We start from the raw sequence: 18,030 nt of genomic DNA on the forward strand, positions 1-18,030 counted from the left end.
ACTCTCACTCCCAACCAGAAGACTTAAGGATACCCCATTGTAATGTCAACAGAGGTGCCTGCAATGGCACCTGCAATGGCCAGGAGCTTGTATGGTGCTCCTTGGCCAGCTCAGAGCAGAAGTGGTGGTGACACTGAAAAGGTAAGATACACACCACCTTAAAGGAGTGGCCACATTCTCTGGCCATGTAAACAACAGTCCCAGATTAGGCACCAATGTGCTGAATCTGAGGCTGCACAAGAGCATATTTACACCAGGCTAAACTGCTCAGTGTAGATGAGCCCTCAGTATTAGAATGTTGTCAACTTTCAAATGGAAAATTCTATATCCTTTTTCCAACCAATTTTGAAAATAATTTGTCATGTTGACAAAGAAAGGCAGATGTGATCTCTCAATGTGTCCTTTCACAGAGTGGAGAGCTTGCTGGTTGTTAGTACCAGATATAATGAAGAAAGTGGCATAACAGCCAGTTTTCAGGACACTCTTAAGCTTAGTCAGCCATTGCAAGATAAACTCATCCTTTTGCAGTGAAGCAGCTGTTTTCATGTACACAAAATTAGGTTGTAAACTTTTAATTTTCAGGAGAGAGAGAGCAAAGACAGGAAAATCACGTAACTAGTTATGTAGGGCTCACTGATCCCAGACTCTAAAACTCCTTCCCAAGGAAGGCCTATTGATCTTTTTTCTTTGATGCCTTTCTGCTATCACGCAAGGATGTTTTATTGAGACACAACCTTTGAAGTTGACTTGTTATGGGCAATGTAAGTACAGGCAGACCCCGAGTTACAAACATCTGACTTACATATGACTCATAGTTAAGAACAGGGGTGAAACAACAGGAACTGAGAGAAATCTATCCCTCGGAATGGAAGTTCACTCCTGAAAGAGTTATCAAGGAGAAAAGATGCCTCCACTGAAGGATTATCACAAGTCTTTGTTTCCACAACAAGCCACATTTTTAAAAATCCAATTATCACATTGACAGAAAGTAAGGCAAAATCTTCTGAACAGGGGCACAGACTGCAAGACACCACAGGGATGTTAATCCTTCACTATGCTATCCAAAACCATATTATTTATTTATTTATATTATATATATATTTGGCTGGAGGCACTCTAAAAATGTACATGTTCCAACCTTAAAAACAAACATACAGAACTATATTGTTTGTAATATGGGGACTGTCTGTAAGCTGAAATTTGTCCAAAGTGTTGTTGTTTTTCTTGATTTTGACCTGCGTGTATCTACTTGTATTTTACTTTGTATATTATTGCTGTTCTCTAACATCAGCATTTGGAGGAAAGGTAGAATATAAATGTAACATATAACACCAATACATAAAAACACATACCTCAAAGAAGAGTGTTGCATTTGAGGGGATCTTTGGAACACTGCCAGCAGAACCATATGCATATTCTGGCTTGCACAGCAAGTGGCAGATTTCCCCCTTTTTCATGGTGGAAACCCCAATATCCCATGCCTTGATGACCTGGCCTAGTAAAAAGAAATTTCAATTAAACAGTTTGGGTCAGTAAGCTTTAAAAAAGAAAAAAATATTTTATTTCCTTTCATTTTAAAACCCTTACATTGAATACTGCATTATAATTTGGAAGTGTACATTTTAATGTCTGAGCAACTCTAGTGGAAAGCCCATCAAATTTATCTGTACATTAAGCATTTCTTTAAATAAGTCGTGAGCAAGTTTGTCCTACAACTTTCATTCACTGTGTCAGGATGCACAGCTTTTGGTCACATGTCTATACCAGTGTTTCCCAAACTTTGGTCCTCCCAATGGTTTGGACTTCAGCTCCCAGAATTTGGCCAAGTTGGCTGGGATTTCTGGAAACTAAAGCCCATAATACCTGGGGGACCAAAATCTGCAAATCAACATGTAGTCTTCAGCCAACACTGCTATCGCCATGGGACTGCTGGGATGCTGCCAAAGTACTCGAAAGCACAACTGAACAGATAGCGTGTGAACACAACAGCAGAAGAGATTCTGTATGTTTACCAGTAATTTTAGTAATGACTGCTATCAGATGGGAGAGATTTTCTCTCCTACTAACCTACAATGATCGCAGCACAAAGGAAGGGGAGATTTAACCACTATTCCCGTATCAACACACTGCAGTCCTTGGTACTGCAAAAGAATTTGGGTAACTCCTGTTTACATGGCAGCCCAAATCAGACATTTATTAAGCCATTGTTTAATATCATAAACCATAATAATTTCTGTTCTTGCATGCTTTCCTCTCTCCACACATTTTTTGTTAAAACTGTGTAACAACCTTATAACAAACTTGGATAGCAAGTTAATCTGAGACAAGATATGCTACATTATGGACAGAATCTATTGTTTAAGAATTGCTATAAGCTTAAGAATAGAATAAAGACAAACTGTCAGAAGAGAAACACATATTAGTACTAAACATGGTTGCATCAAAAAGGACTTAAAATGCACTTCTAGAGCTCTATAGAGCTGCAGACATTCATTGAGTATGGTAATTCATTCACCCCCAAACACTATCAAAATGTAACAAAACTGGCAAAATCAAAACTGGAAAAAAAATCAAAGGCAGACAGGTACTTTCCCCAAGATGTTATATGATTGCCAAAAAAGCAGCTCTCTCACTGCTGTTAGAAGAAACTCGGGTTCATTCTTTTATACACCTTGTTTGGAAGTATTCTCCACAGCTGAGACACAGGTATAGAAAATGGCTTTTGATGTCGTCAAATAATACTAACTACTGTAATAGACCTTGCTATCAGAACTTTAGACACATGCTTATAATAAGATGAATACCTCATACTCAATATATTCAAATCTTACAAGATCATAAATATGATCAAGAATGAAACAGCAAGATTTAAGTATAATAGTTTTCATATACAAACGTCTTTAATTTAGTATCAATGGGAAAATGAGCTGGTTATAAATTTGTTTGGGGGTCACAGGCTTTGTAGTTCCTATAGTTCCTGATACATTTTACTAAGAAAAGATTCTACCATTTGAATTCTTTGACTGCAAAAAACAACATGCATCATATGAAACTAATAAAGATGTAAGCTTTCTTCACAGTTGCAAGCAACCCTGGATTAGCTAAATAAAAACTTGAAAATATGTAATAAGACAGTTACGAAATACTCTGGAGTAAAATGCTCCGAAGCAGGTCAGAAGCAGAATGGGAATGCACATGTAACATTGTAGAAGTGTCCTGAATCCCTTTCGGGGTCCACATGACCAGAAAGACCAACAATCCTCCTTGGTGACATCACCATTATTTCACCATCTGGAAGCAGCTCCAAGTAGACCCTTGGCAGAGCTTTTCTGGCAACATTACTTCTGGTGAGGTAACAAGGCACCTAACCATATGATCACCAGAAGCAATGGCTCCAGCAAGGCATGCTTCTAGTCAGTGACAAAGCAGTAGGTCTGTTTGACAAGTGAATACTGGATGGGACTGGATCTAGCTGTCCACACCTTGATAAACACTAGGATGACTCCAAAGCTTCTAGGGAGTGCCAGAATAAATCCTGGTTCTCCTTTTTCCTGAATTAATGGCTGGAAACAGCACTTCTGCTATAAAGGCAACTGTATATTATGTTTACTCACTACAGCAGTTGCAAAGTGAGGCCACTTGGTTTGACCCATGTAGACATAGTTGGCAAGCAGACAAAGGAGCAGACAAAGACAGCTTTTTCCATCCCATTTCAATACCTTGCTAATAGAACAGGGAACCGCGAGAATTGCATCCTACTTCTACTTTCAGCAGAAGCAGTCAAAAAACTAAAGGATGTCACAGTTTGTTTATTATGCTGTATAAAACCAGCTGCCATTTTCATTTGTTTCTCTTCAAACAAACCTTAAGTTGCTGACCATAAACAAACCTAAAACAAAGCACGGATTCCATATCTGGTTTACTGGGAAGGAAACAAACCAGAGTAGTAGCTGCATCTGGGTTTGCACAGATAAATCACAGAGCAATGCTCTTAGTCACTCCTGCAGTAAGAAGAAATGGTTAAGTAGTGTGCACTGGTACACTACTTGTTCATGATAAGCCAGGGTTCTTACAGATCCCTGGATTATTCTGTAAAAATGTACCTCTTTTGCTTGTTATAAAAAACTTACACAAAACCAGTGTGTCTCAGTCTGGGTAAAGGTTTCCCCTTGATATTAAATCTAGTCATGTCCGACTCTGGGGGGTGGCGCTCATCTCCATTTCTAAGCCAAAAGGCTGGTGTTGTCCAAAGATGCCTCCAAGGTCATGTGGTTGGCATGACTGGATGGAGCGCTGTTACCTCCCTGCCGACGTGGTACATATTATCTACTCACATTTGCATGTTTTCGAACTGCTCAGTTGGCAGAAGTTGGGGCTAACAGTGGGAGTTCACTCTGCTCCCCGGATTCGATTTCAGTCAGTAAGTTCAGCAGCTAAGTGGTTTAACTCACTGCGCCACTGGGGGCTCCCTGAGTATTCAAGTGAAAGCCAAATTTGAGCCAGGAAAAATGAGCAAATGAGTATGCACATTTAGGAGGAACATACAAATGAACTGATTTAAAGTAGCAATGCTTGTATGCAAATGTTTCAGAACATTACTACCCCCAAATATATTTTGATGTATGCATTTAGGATGATAGAATATAAACTATTAAATTGACATTGTTTTTTAAGGAAACCATGCGACTTGTAACTTTGTGAGGAATATCTTTTAGAGATTCCTAGCTTACTGACAGAAAGATTAATGTTGAAGTTTCTTAGACTATACTGGAAAAGCGTAATACTTTAGCCTACTTCAGTTTGCCACGTTTGAGGATTTGTATCTTCAATGTAACTAACAAATCCATCTCAGCATTTGACATAACATTTCACAATAGACAAGGTAACAAAGTGACTGACTTGCATTGTACTGGCAGATCCACACAGCTGCCAATTCCCAGCCCTTCCTGTATTTGCTCTTACTCATAGTCTCACAGACTTTTTGAAAACAGGATTATATATATAAACTGTCATTTAATTGACAAGAACCCACACTATATCCCTAAAGCTCTCTTTACCTTTCTCCACCTTTTCCACTCTTTACCTTTGCCCAGGCTGAAGATAAATGGCTCATTCCTGTCACGGCTGGAATCAAACTTTTTCCCATTGGCAAGCTTTCCTTTGTAGTGAACATAAACCTTGTCTCCAATCATTGGAGATTCATCTTTATTTCCTGGCCTCTTCACAATCTAGAATGAAGATATGAAACATGAAGTAGATAGGGGCTCATGTGTAGTGTCAAACACCTCCAAAGGGTCATCAATCAAGTACAGAAGTGTGTAAACATAGGTTCAGTATCCAAATATAAAAAAGATAGGTACGCTGAAAAGCAATCATGAGGTTGTAAGAAGACAGCTACATAAGGACAATATCAGAGAAACTGATACAACTTCCGGTTCAATTGTCCTTAACGTTATTTAAGATTCAATTTGCTGTACTGGTTGATTTAAAAAAAAAAACCTTGATGTAAGGGTTATTCATATCACAAAAAATGTATTGCAAGGGAACTGTCAATCAGCATTTATTACTAAATATCGTACACCCTATTTCAGAGGAAGGCAATAGCAAACCATTGCTTGTCTAAGAAAACTATGTGAAATTCAATTCAAATCAAATCAAATCATTTATTTCGGTCATTGACCAGCACAGGAAATAGAGTCACATTTTCATACAAACTTGGTATGTTTGATACATTAAAAATATAAATATAACTACTGAAGCACAATATGGGTGAGGGAGCGGAAGTGAAATTCATGAGTTGACAAGTGACTCAAAGGCACATACATATTCTGGATAGGAAATACTAAATGTTTAATAAATAAACATATTATCATTTGGATGCAGCATTTGTTTTATTAATGAAATAAAAATGGATAAAGTCTATGAGGTCGCCTTCTCCCATACAATCTGCCCCCAACACTGAGTTCCTTTAGGGGGCATCTGCTCCAGCCTGCCAGAACCCAACTGGTTATCACCACCCAGAGGATGTTTTCATTGGCTGCCCCAAGACTGTGGAACAACCCACCAGTAGAACTCCAACAGCTAGATCAGGTGTTGGAATTTAAGACACAAGTGAAGAGCCATTTATTCCGACAGGCCTACCCAGAAAGTTTTAATGACAAATTTTAAACTTCCATTCTATGTCTAATTTTTGTTTTGTGCATTTTAATATTTATTTTTTGGAAATATGTTTTAATATGTGTATTCTAAAGAGTGTTTTTAAATGATTATATGCTTTGGAAATAATAATAGTAATAATAATAATAATAATAATAATAATAATAATTATTATTATTATTATACAAGGTTGTTTTCAAATTAACACAATGGTTGTGTTTTTTCAGACATGCCCTAAATAAGCTGCTGCACAAATGTTACCAAAGCATATCTGAGATCCTGTTGGTTTGTTCTTGGTTCCTTTAAGTGAGACCTCTTACTCCATCGTATGATGAGTAGAAATGATTCATGGCTGTACCTCGCATGACAGGAAGCGTTGTCCTCAGTGGGGAGTTGGGCTGTAGAAGGAATGTTTAGATAAGATTTTCTCCTTATAGCCTTACCTTCAAAACTCCTCGATCCTTGGTTGGTGTGATGTCCTCGCCTTGTTCAACAAGAGTAGCTGTTGGGACATCTCCTTCCTTCTTTGTAGCCTCATCAGTTGTCATGTTTTCATTTCACAGGCACTGCCTTTGCAAAGGAACACACAGGCACGAAAGCTGAATATTAGTCACTCATCCTATTAAAATTCCAAACAATACAGTAAAATACAGTGGGTCATCCATATACATGTATTTTGAATTCACAGGTCAAAACAGCCATGAGTTGAAAATATCCCTCCTGCACATGAAAAAATCCAGAAAACAATCTTTGATTTTGCCATATTATGTAAGGAACACCATTTTACTATACCACTGTATATAATTGAACTTGAGTATCCTGGAACCAAAGCCCAGTAGATGCCAAGGGCCCACTGGACTATCTATCATGTCAACATGATAACACAGCATTGTAATAATGGAGTGATTATACTACACCATATCTATAATATGTGTAATCAAGAAATGAATGACACAGAACTGAAAAGCAACACAAACACATAGCAGAAGATTTGAATAATATGACTGTGAAACTGCCCCTAACAATCAAAAATAAAATAAATAGCAGCACAATTCTTTAACTGGAAAAAACATTGTATACAAATGGAAAGAAAAGGCATTTCAGCTTTGAAAATAGTGGATTTTTGAGAAATCTAACAAAGTTGGCTCTGCTGACTTTTTTCTTAGAAATAATGCTTCAAATATTGGGGAAGATTTTTTTGCCTTTGTTAGGGAGTAAGGCTTGTTATAAACCACTTCCTCTTTATAAATATTTTATATGCAAAATGGAAAAGGTCAAACTGTTGTAAACTCATAAGCTTGAAAGCTAACGTAAGTGTTACAACACCCTTGCTACACTTCAAAAACATACCTTCCCATGATGAAAGATCTTATGTGACATTCAGATCTATCTTCACAAAAGGAACATGTGTTTTGGTGTGGAGATACTCCATATATTTTAGTTGTCACATGGGGAAACTGTATACAACATTTAAACTGACTTCTCCTAATAGGTGGCCTATTTCTAACTTATTCTAACTAATTTAGGAGAGTATAAATTGCAGGTTTAGGATAATGCTACATAAGAAATAAATGTGCAACAGCACCACTCATTAATTTGTTCACCTAGTATGGGGACATGCTCCTAAACAAGCAAGAATTTGTCTCCTAAAATTAGTGACTGAAAATGCCCTGCCTTTTCCCAGAGTTCAATGTTTTACTATTTCCCCCCCCCCCCCCGCCACACACACACACACAGTTCTATGTCCTACTACTGATTATCTTTGAATTACTTCTGCCATAAGTTTTCTAGACTTCTGCAAGCCCAATGGAAGACAAAATGTATTCTATTTCTTTCAGTACAAGGGTTATGTACTTGGTACTTCTGATATTGCTGGATATGGACCATGTTAGAACCTGCTCCTGTCTGGTCTTCCTCATGTTATATTGTTGTCGAGCCATAGCACCCCTCCCCCAAAAAGGATTTATAGTACACCAAGAGACTTCAAAGCAAATAATATATTTCATTTAAACCTTTTCCATGGACACGGAGTTGTGAAATATTAAAGCACCAGAGGCCCTGGAATGGACCTAGCAGCAGCTGTACCTTATGAACGCTATCAAATCTAACTCTTTAATAACATGTACCAATTTGACAATTTTTGTATAACTTGTATATTTTACGTAATGTGTCATATCCTAAAAATATAAACTGCATAAGCTCTATCAGATGAAAATGTATCAAAAGGTATCTAAAAGAGCTACCTCTCTATGTTTTCCATTTGCATAATCCCTTTAGAAAGAAATCACAGGGTCCTTCTAGCTCAGTGGTTCTCAACCTGTGGGTCCCCTGATGTTTTGGCCTTCAACTCCCGACATCCTAACAGCTGGTAAACTGGCTGGGATTTCTGGGAGTTGTAGGCCAAAACAACTGGGGACCCACAGGTTGAGAACCACTGCAGCTATTTCCCAAGACAGACCAATATCAAAGATTTTGTGTGTTTGTGTGTTTGTGTGTGTGTGTGTGTAGATAAATGATCCTCTTTGACACCAGGGTAGGCTCAGGATGTTTGTTCATTCAGCTTGAGGCTTGAGAGTCTGCCACTCCTGTGGAAGAGGAGACTCAGCAAAAATGAATACATTAACTCTCTACAAAAGCAGCTAAGCTCTTGATTGTCTGGAATCAACACCTTTGTCTTTTGAATCTTTGGTTTAACACGGAACTGGACACTTGACTTAATCAGGGACTCATCAGCATATCCACACCACCATTTCCTCATGGACTGAACCTTCCCAGGGGATGTCCCTGCAACTGATTGGTTTTTTGAATTGACCAACAACCAGCTGCCACAGAAATCTGTAGGCTATGATGTCAAGGGAACCCCTGGCCAATCTAGGTGTAAATCCTACCCTGCCTCTCTTTTCAGCCCATCAGGCGAGGGAGCCGGAAGCCGGAATAGCTGTTAGAACTGTATTATGATGTCTTCCATTTTTCTGTGAATTTGTGCTCGTACCTTTTGAAACAAACAGTGTGTACTTGCATTCTTTTTGGCTGAATCGTAATAAACCTCTGTGACTTTGCCCTCAACCTAGGGAACTTATTTCTCTATCCTGGCTGATTTTGTTTAGAGGATGCTCACTGGGCACAGACCTCTTAACCACAGTCCTAGCTGAAATCACTACACTATCTGCCCACTATAGTCCCAGATAAGAAAGTTCTGAATGCTCCAGCAAATGATATGGGGAAGAGGAATGGACAACAGGAATACAGAAAGAAAAGGGGCCACTTTTTCACAGTGCTAGGACTTTTAAACAAGAACAGCAACACCAGTAAGATTCACAGACTTGGAATCTAGCAACAGGGTCATGTTGAAAGTAATAGAAAACCACATCTAACACAAAGGGTCAATACTTATTTGAGTTCAGTCTGTACCTCTAAAGTCAGATTCTATAATTGCTTTTTGGTCTGTTATTCTCTTCATTACATTGTTGAACCATTTGCTCACTCAACAGCTTCATTCAGCTAGACCATTCATTCATAGAGCTGCTATTAACTCAAAATGGAAACAGGATGACTTATATATTTTGCTATTCTTTATTACTACAGATGAGCTAAAAGCTATATCATTTTGTGCTATAAACTAATTTTAAAAAATCTAACAATTTGGAAGCCTAAACATCAGTATTTTATTCCATGTTTAAAGTGTACCCAAAGATAAATAACACAAAATGAAAATAAAACAGACTTGTTTAACTGGCAGCTAAAACAGGCAAAAAAATCAGAAAGCAACATCTGGTAGTGTTTGAACAAAGTACTATGATCATTAACTAGGAAGACACACAAATGCCTTGGCACAATGTATCACTGACACAGAAGGGATATTGTATAATTTACCCTTCTCATTTTAAACTCAACTAATGAAATTCTATCATTTTTATTCTTCCATGTCTGTTATTTCCCAAACACAACCCAGCACATTTGTGCAAGTAGCTGAAAATATTGGCTTTCATTTAACAGTTATATCTCTCCAGATTGAGATGGTTTGTAGCCCATGCTTTCTAGGAATATGATATTCAGAATATACATGCATATTTAAGCAGGATTTTGAAAACCAAAATTGGCCTTTCCCCAGGAAACAATATCTGTCTTAAGTACAACATGTCTAAAATAAATGTCAAAGATGCAAAATCTTCATTTTTAACAGTATCAAAAGTTTTATTTCAATATCTACGCAATTAACCATATTATCTTTAATAGAAAATAAAAAGTATGCTAAATAATAACATAATTCCACCATCGTTCCTTTACCTTACCACTCTTCTGGCAAACTTGGGAATGTGGATTTTTAGGAGGTTCTTTGATAAGTGACCCTAGACCAGTGATTCAGAAATCCTAGCCAGCTTACCAGCTGTTAGGAATTGTGGGAGCTGAAGTCCCAAACACCTGGAGGACTAAAGGTTGAAAACAACTGCGCTAAACACTAGTGTTGTAAATCTTGAAAACTACCACCTCCCCAAAACTATAATCGAATAATTTTGTGGATTTATTGGAGTCTCTCTCTGGGTAGAATTATATGCCCTTTTAGTTCTCTACTTATGTACAGTTGTGTTCTTCTGAGTTACTAAAAAAAAGTCTGATGTGCTAAGTTTTGATGACAGAAATGATCAAGGTTTGGAAGTGGTGTAAATAACCTACCTTAGAACCCACTAAAAGAAAATCTATTACAGATATAAATCATTCAAGATAGCGTTTATCTGAACATGCAAGTTTCTGACCAGGAAGGTTTGGTTCATTTTTAGCACACCTTTCAAATGTTATCTAAAAACTCCTGTTTCATAACACTTTTGAATTAAATTTGGAGTTTATCTCAATTTCATTTGTTGTTGTTGTTGTTGTTGTTGTTGAATAAACGTGAGCCAGCAATGTCATGCAGCAGCTTAAAAAGCCAATGGGATTTTGGCCTGCATAAATAGGAGTATAGTGTCTAGATCCAGGGAAGTCATGCTAACCCTCTATTTTGCCTTGATCAGACCACACCTGGAATCACACTGGAACCAATTCTGGGCACCACAATTGAAGGGAGATTTTGACAAGCTGGAATGTGTCCAGAGGAGGGTGACTAAAATAACCATGGGTTTGGAGAACAAGCCCTATGAGGAACGGCTTAAAGAGCTGTGCATGTTTAGCCTGCAGAAGAGAAGACTGAGAGAAGACATGATGGCCATGTATAAATATGTCAGGGGAAGTTATAGGGAGGAGGGAGCAGGCTGGTTTTCTGCTGCCCTGGAGACTAGGACGTGGAACAATGGCCTTAAATTACAGGAAAGGAGATTCCACCTGAACATTAGGAAGAACTTGCTAACTGTGAGAGCTGTTCAGTAGTGGAACTCTCTGCCACAGAGTGTGGTGGAGGCCTCCTTCTTTGGAGGCTTTTAAACAGAAGGTAGATGCTTTGAATGCAATTTTCCTGCTTCTTGGCAGGGGGTTGGTCTGGATGGCCCACGAGGTCTCTTCCAACTCTATAATTCTATGATTCTGTGAATATTGGTTATCTTATTGCTTATTCTGTTTCACTTTTCAAGTTTAGCTTAAGCTTTGCTAATGAATGGAACAATAATATGGTACATATGATGCTAAGGTGAAAAACAAATCCCTTGAATCCAATCACTAGTACCATGTACACACTTCTTTCTTGGCATGGAAATTATCTTGGTGTTGGAAAATCTCATAAGCAATGTACCTCCCATGAGGTCTGTTGCTCAGAAAAAATAGCTTCAATAAAACCAGAGTTTTCATATTTTGTTCTTCCCAGCCAAATCATTCATTTACTAATCAAACACAATTCGAAAGGAAAATTCCTCAGAGCCGCTCATATATACACAAAGTGTTCAGCAGAGTAACTTTAGCTCACATATATTGACTTTTAAAGGCTCCAGGTTTATCATCTTTGGCATTTGGACAAGTGCACATACAAATCTCAACCACAAGTGGAAAATGTAACAATGCCAAAATTCAGCACAGTGGGGTGGAAAAGCTTCCCTATACCGCCCTCCTATTTTTAGAAATTTATTGTTTTATAAAATTAATTAATAACATACTGATAACAACAGAAATCATAATAATGGGTATAATATTAACCACAACACAAAATTAAAATCAAAGTTGTATCTAATTTTTTTTTCAGGTGGCTATTGCTGGAAATTATATTTCCGGACTTCAGTTATGGTAAAATTAACAAGTTAATGGTGTTCGCTGCCTTCCTCCACATAATATAAACAACATATTGAGGGCATACACTACTGAGCAGTGATAGACTATATTCTGATGCAGGAAGGGCACCCCAGCTTGCTGCTGTCTGTGTCAGGTCGCTGGCACTACTAAGGAGTTTTTTAAAAATTCCAATCAAAATAAATTTAAAACAAAAGTTTCTTTTACAAAATATATAATTTTATTCCAGAAAACAAACCAACAAATCTACAAATAAACAAAAGTTTAAAAAACAGTACAAAATACACAAAGGTAAAAAAACAATCCTCCCAACCCTAAGACGATAAAGATGCTTTTTCTTAACATAAAAAATACTTCCACAACTAGCAAAAATGAAACAAAAACAATAATCCCCACTACAGCTATCCCAGTCCCCCATCACTAAACATACAACTACAATACCCAAGCCACACACACCCTGTCCGGTAGTTTTCACTTCTCAATTTTCTATGCCTATAAAATATCATTAATACTACCCTTCCCCTTATATTGGCACTCTTCTAACTCTGAAAGTCAATAGAAGTTTGTCCCCATCTTTGATTTAGAAAGGTGATAAATAAATCCCCGCCTTTCTTAAAATTGGTCAACGATTTCTCCTTAATCAGTATTGTCAATCTGTACATTTTAGCTAGTTCACACATCTTCATGTATGATGAAACACATATGAAGTTTCAACATGTGCACTCTGCTGTGGAAACATTTCACTTTAACCACTTTAGCCTATCAGAAAAACATTTGCCGTTATTACTAAATGTATAACTTTGATGCAGAACACTTCTTTTGTTTCTGTTACAGTTGTCCATCTATATTTGTGAGTTTAACCTTCATGGTTTAACCTTCATGGATCTGATTATTCATGGATTACTTGCTGCTTTTTAAAAATAGGGACTTCAATAACACAATCTTAAGTTGTGTTCAGTGAAGACATGTTTAGTCAGTTGTCAAATCTTTGGTTTCTGAGATGAAATAATACTGGCACAGGGCTGTGCCTAGCCATATGTGGGTCCATCATTTGGATGAGGGTATGGAATGCAGAGGCATAAGGAGAAAGGGCTGGTATTTTGGGATGGACAGAGCAAGTAAGACAGGGGAGGGAGGAGGAAAGCGCTGGTGTGGGTTGCATGGAAGAGGGTGAGTGCAGTGGGAAGAGGTTGCAGCAGCATCTTTTACAGCAGCAGCATTCCCTGTCTGCCCCAGGCACCCATGCATCACCCACTTTCCATCTTCATGCTGTCCCATCCCGTCCCATGCCCACCTATCCCCAAACTGTGAATGGTCAGACCCAGCCCACTCTGCCAGTCAAGTATTTGTGTGTATGTGAAATATGGGATTTTGGGGTAGTTATTTGGGATTTTCTCACTTTCTCACGAGTCCTGCATTCTAAACCCTCACAAAAGTGTAGAGTGAACTGTACAAAATAACGACAAATAGGTTACTATTAATTTAGGGTATTAAGAAATTTTCTGGAAAATTGACATGGCTGAAACTCAGAGATGGCAGTAGCTGGTGTTTCGGCTGGGTAGGGGATTGATAACTATATGTTAAGATGGTACCAGTAAGCATCCTTAATACAGAATCCCTATCACAATATAGGAGACTATGACAACATTTTCTACTATTTTACTGGGTTTTCACAGAGGCATTCAGGCTCCAGTCCTATGGCCCTTGGGATCTCCAGCGTTGAAGTGGATCATAAATGGGGGCAGATTGGGGTAGTGTACCACAACAGGAGTAGGTATGTATTGGGATGCAATAGCCTATCTTTGTCTTTCCTTTATATACATTTTAATGGGGGAAAGGGTAGCCCAGCCCCAGGTACCCCTATTGAAATAGGAGTGAAAAAGTTTGTTTTAAGCAAATTTGAGAGGAAAGATATTGCAAAAACTTCCTCTCTTCTACCCTGACAGCATGAGCCTTGTGAGGTTAATGAAATGTCAGAACAATTAATGATAGAGCATTCATTAATTTCATAGTATTTTACAAATAATTGATTTCTAATTTCTGTACTAATTGCATTATTTTGGTTTATTTTATTTATATGTAGCTGGGATTGATAAAATGTAATGTTAATTCTTTTTTTAAAAAAAAACTTTACAATTCCCCAAATACACACTTTTCTTTATAAAAAAAAGTTCAATACATAGTATGCACTTTCCCAACCTCCATAAAGACATACATCTTTACAAATTTGTTGCCTCTTTCCATACCTGGATCATGGTGGATCTGAGATATATGTCAAATCCAGAGCACCATGCCATTTTCAATATTTACTTTGTTAATAAAATTGCTACTACTGGAAGCCTCAGCAACAAAATAGTCCAAGATCAACACTGATTTGTTTCTTATACATTCCCCTTACTCACGTATCTTCCATGCAATGATGATACTACATGTGCAAATTATTGCTACTAGCCAATTGTGGTAGGTAGATTTTTTTTCTTTTATTATTCAATTAAAAATAAATCCAAAGACCAGAAGATACACAGCCACAAATCTGGACCTACATCTGCTGGTATCTGTCAATCATAAATATTGACCATCAGAATAAGTCTCGTCATTAAACTGATGCATGATCTAATACCTCTCTGCTGAAATAATTTTAGAAATAAAATAATTAGGTTGCCTAGTCACACAAAAGCACATTCAGCTTTACATAGCAGTCCAACAAATCCCAATCTCTGCCCTGGAAAGTAAACCTGTTTCCTCATAGCAGGAAAACTATCAAAAAAATGGCTATGAATTTTACAAAAAAGCTGCCACGTAACTCTGTAATATAAAAATTAAAGGTGCTTTTATAATGGACAGCTAATTCCCCCCTCCCCCTGCTATAAGAAATAACAAATATGTGAAACATTCAAACTAAAGCAAAGGTAAAGAATACAGTACAACTGCAGCATCTGCAGGGAATATGTTCCTGAACTTACTGAAGAAACAAGAAATATAACACAGAATCACCTAGATGACATAGAAATGCCGAAGTATTTTGTGGGATACAGATAGGTGAAAATGCAGGTACTACTCCTGTGAGAATGGTAGTCATACTGTATGTCATAACTTTGGAAATAATTTTTGAAGCTGCAGAGGCTTTCATTGTACTCATTCATAAATGGCAACCATTTTGAGTGTGGGAAGTGAAAACATTATTTGTTCTTTTACCCTTGTGCCATAAGGACTGCTGACCGACAGGTTGGTGGGTCAAATCCAGGCAGCGGGGTTCTAAAGCCTTCTAAAGGATGATAAATCATTGAAACATCTGGGCGTCCCCTGGGTAATGTCCTTGTAGACAGTTAATTCTCTCAGACCAGAAGCAACTTGCAGTTTCTCAAGTCACTCCTGACACACACACACACACAAAAGTGTATCCCTGATGGGACTTGTCATTTTTTTCAGAAAAAGGTCTACATATTGAAAGCCTCTATGAAAAGTAAAACATACATACACACACAGTGCATCAAGTTATTTTTAACTTTTTATGTCCTCTAATTCAAAAGAAAGGCTATAATATAAAACCCCTGAAGCTATACTACCCAAAACACTTTTAAACCATGTAGTTAAAAAAAGAAGATCCCAGTTAAATTTAGAACAGATGGCTTACAATATACCAAGAGATACTATTCTGGAAATTGATCCTGCAATTTTCTCTCAATTTAATAAATGTATATAATTTTCTTGCTTGCATCACACATCAAGACCAACAAGATCAGGGCCTACTATATGCACACCTAAGGACTAGATCATGCTTTGTGGGATTACTCTTTAAAATTAGCATCCCTCAGACCATTTCTCATGGAATACTTTAGGAGGTTCTGTCATTACTCAAGGCGGTTTACCAGGTGGCATAGATGGCTGCTGCCCAAGAAAAAGAAGATGAACATCTGAAGAGCATGAGAGCAGTGATGTGGTCCTTTTCACTTCAGCAATGGATGCTAGAAAATAGTGAAAAACCGAGATCTGTGGTCCTACAAAACATACATCCCAAAAAGATGAGCAAATCAATGAATCAGGAAGAGAATCCTGCCCCCTTATGTCAATTCACTGTCAGGAATGCAATGGAACACACAAGGTAAGTGATGGAAATGTGGCAGAACTACCAACTATTAATGTGTTTTGCCCAGTTAGCATGGGAAATGGGTTGATCACAGAAAGACTGACAGCTGCATGTGAACGGCATCATGCAACAGGAAATGTCACCAAGGTTGCATGCCTTATGCAATGAAGTCCTCACACTGGCTTCACATAGGTGTTTGTGCATGCTCCTGCGCACATAGCAATAAATCTAAACAAATCATATTTATCATTTCTGAAACATACTGCTATAATTCATTTTAATCATGATCTTGAGATACAGGAATACAGCCAACAGAAATTCATTCAATTAAACATATCCACCCTCCAAAAAACAATTTTAATGTGTTACATATATATGGCTCTTCCAGGCTAAGAATCTCCTTTAAGCACTGGGGAGAATGAGCAGTTTTATAGAAAATTTTCTGGTACTCAATAAATTATTTATAAACAACTCATACCACACTCCAGCAAGGAATAATTCATACATAAAACAGACTTTTAGCCACATATGCAGAAAAATCTGTATGGCAAAAACCTATTTAGTTCTAGACATATTTACTAAGTTCTGTATTACATTTTCTTCTATTTTATAATTTTTTTATTTAGCGCTCTACAACATTCTACAAAATGTTGTAGAAACCTTGAGTAGCACAGACAGAAGACTCCTATAATCAAGTCATGCATCAGAAGCACATAGGATGTGTGGAACATTTGGAACACTGCACATGTGTTAAATGTATGGTTTGAGAATTAAAAATAAAGGAGGGTGGGGTTCAAACATAACTCAACAATAGACTAGGTGTTCATTTAACTGAGAATTTCCAGAACATATAAACAAGCAACTAACAGGGAAAGATTGTGCCCCCCCCCCCTCCCAATGTATTGCAGTGAAAGCTAGCCATTCAAATACTTTGATGCACTGTCCAGTTAGTATGTGATGTCACTGCATTTTCAGCAGTTTTTTGCAGGATCAAAAAGTAAAGCATAAATCACTCCCCTGTATGCACATCAGCATGATCAATGTCTATGTCACATGACACATCACTGTGGGTGGACAGACCTACAATGGAATGGCTTCAGCTTTCAATGAACTTCTATCTCACCATTCATCTGCTGGCTTCTGCCAATTCTTAGATTAGACATATTCCTCCCATCCCAAAATATGCATTTGAAACAGTGTAATAATATTGATGTCATATTGCATAATAATTTTGGTGAATCATTACTGTACAATCTGTTAAGCTTTTATTTTCCTTTTAGATCTGTTTGATAGACTTAATCTGTTTGATAGATTGTTATGTATTTTAATTGCTTATATGCTTAGATTGTTTATATTTTTATGAGATGTGTTTTATTGTTTACTTCTGCAGCATTGAATTTTTACCAGATTTGTAAGCTGCCTTGAGTCCCCTCCCAGATCAAGAAAAGTGGGGTAGAAATGAAGTAAATAAATAAAGAATAAATAAATAAATAAATAAATAGATCTTTTAGGTGTGCCATTTTAATTTTGTATAACAATATTGGCAAAGAGTAAAAACATTTCTAGATTTACTGTGGCGG

At 37.4% G+C, this 18,030-nt stretch overlaps 1 protein-coding gene across 3 annotated transcripts in view; it reads right to left on the reverse strand.

Annotated features, from left to right (window-relative positions):
* Positions 1-18,030, reverse strand: part of FKBP5 (FKBP prolyl isomerase 5) — a 68,256-nt gene that overhangs the window by 33,750 nt on the left and 16,476 nt on the right. For 2 of the 3 annotated variants that reach the window (XM_060773190.2, XM_060773189.2), the window contains exons 2-4: positions 6,600-6,726; positions 5,084-5,228; positions 1,353-1,495 (exon numbers count right to left, since the gene is read on the reverse strand). In XM_060773190.2, coding sequence (XP_060629173.2) covers positions 1,353-1,495; positions 5,084-5,228; positions 6,600-6,704 — 393 coding nt within the window. In that variant the 5' untranslated portion in view covers positions 6,705-6,726. The remainder of the gene's footprint in view (positions 1-1,352; positions 1,496-5,083; positions 5,229-6,599; positions 6,727-18,030) is intronic. The other variant, XM_060773191.2, reaches the window with a different exon arrangement.

The sequence above is a fragment of the Anolis sagrei genome, chromosome 4 (assembly GCF_037176765.1).
Source record: "Anolis sagrei isolate rAnoSag1 chromosome 4, rAnoSag1.mat, whole genome shotgun sequence".
Classification (NCBI taxonomy): Eukaryota; Metazoa; Chordata; class Lepidosauria; order Squamata; family Dactyloidae; genus Anolis; species Anolis sagrei.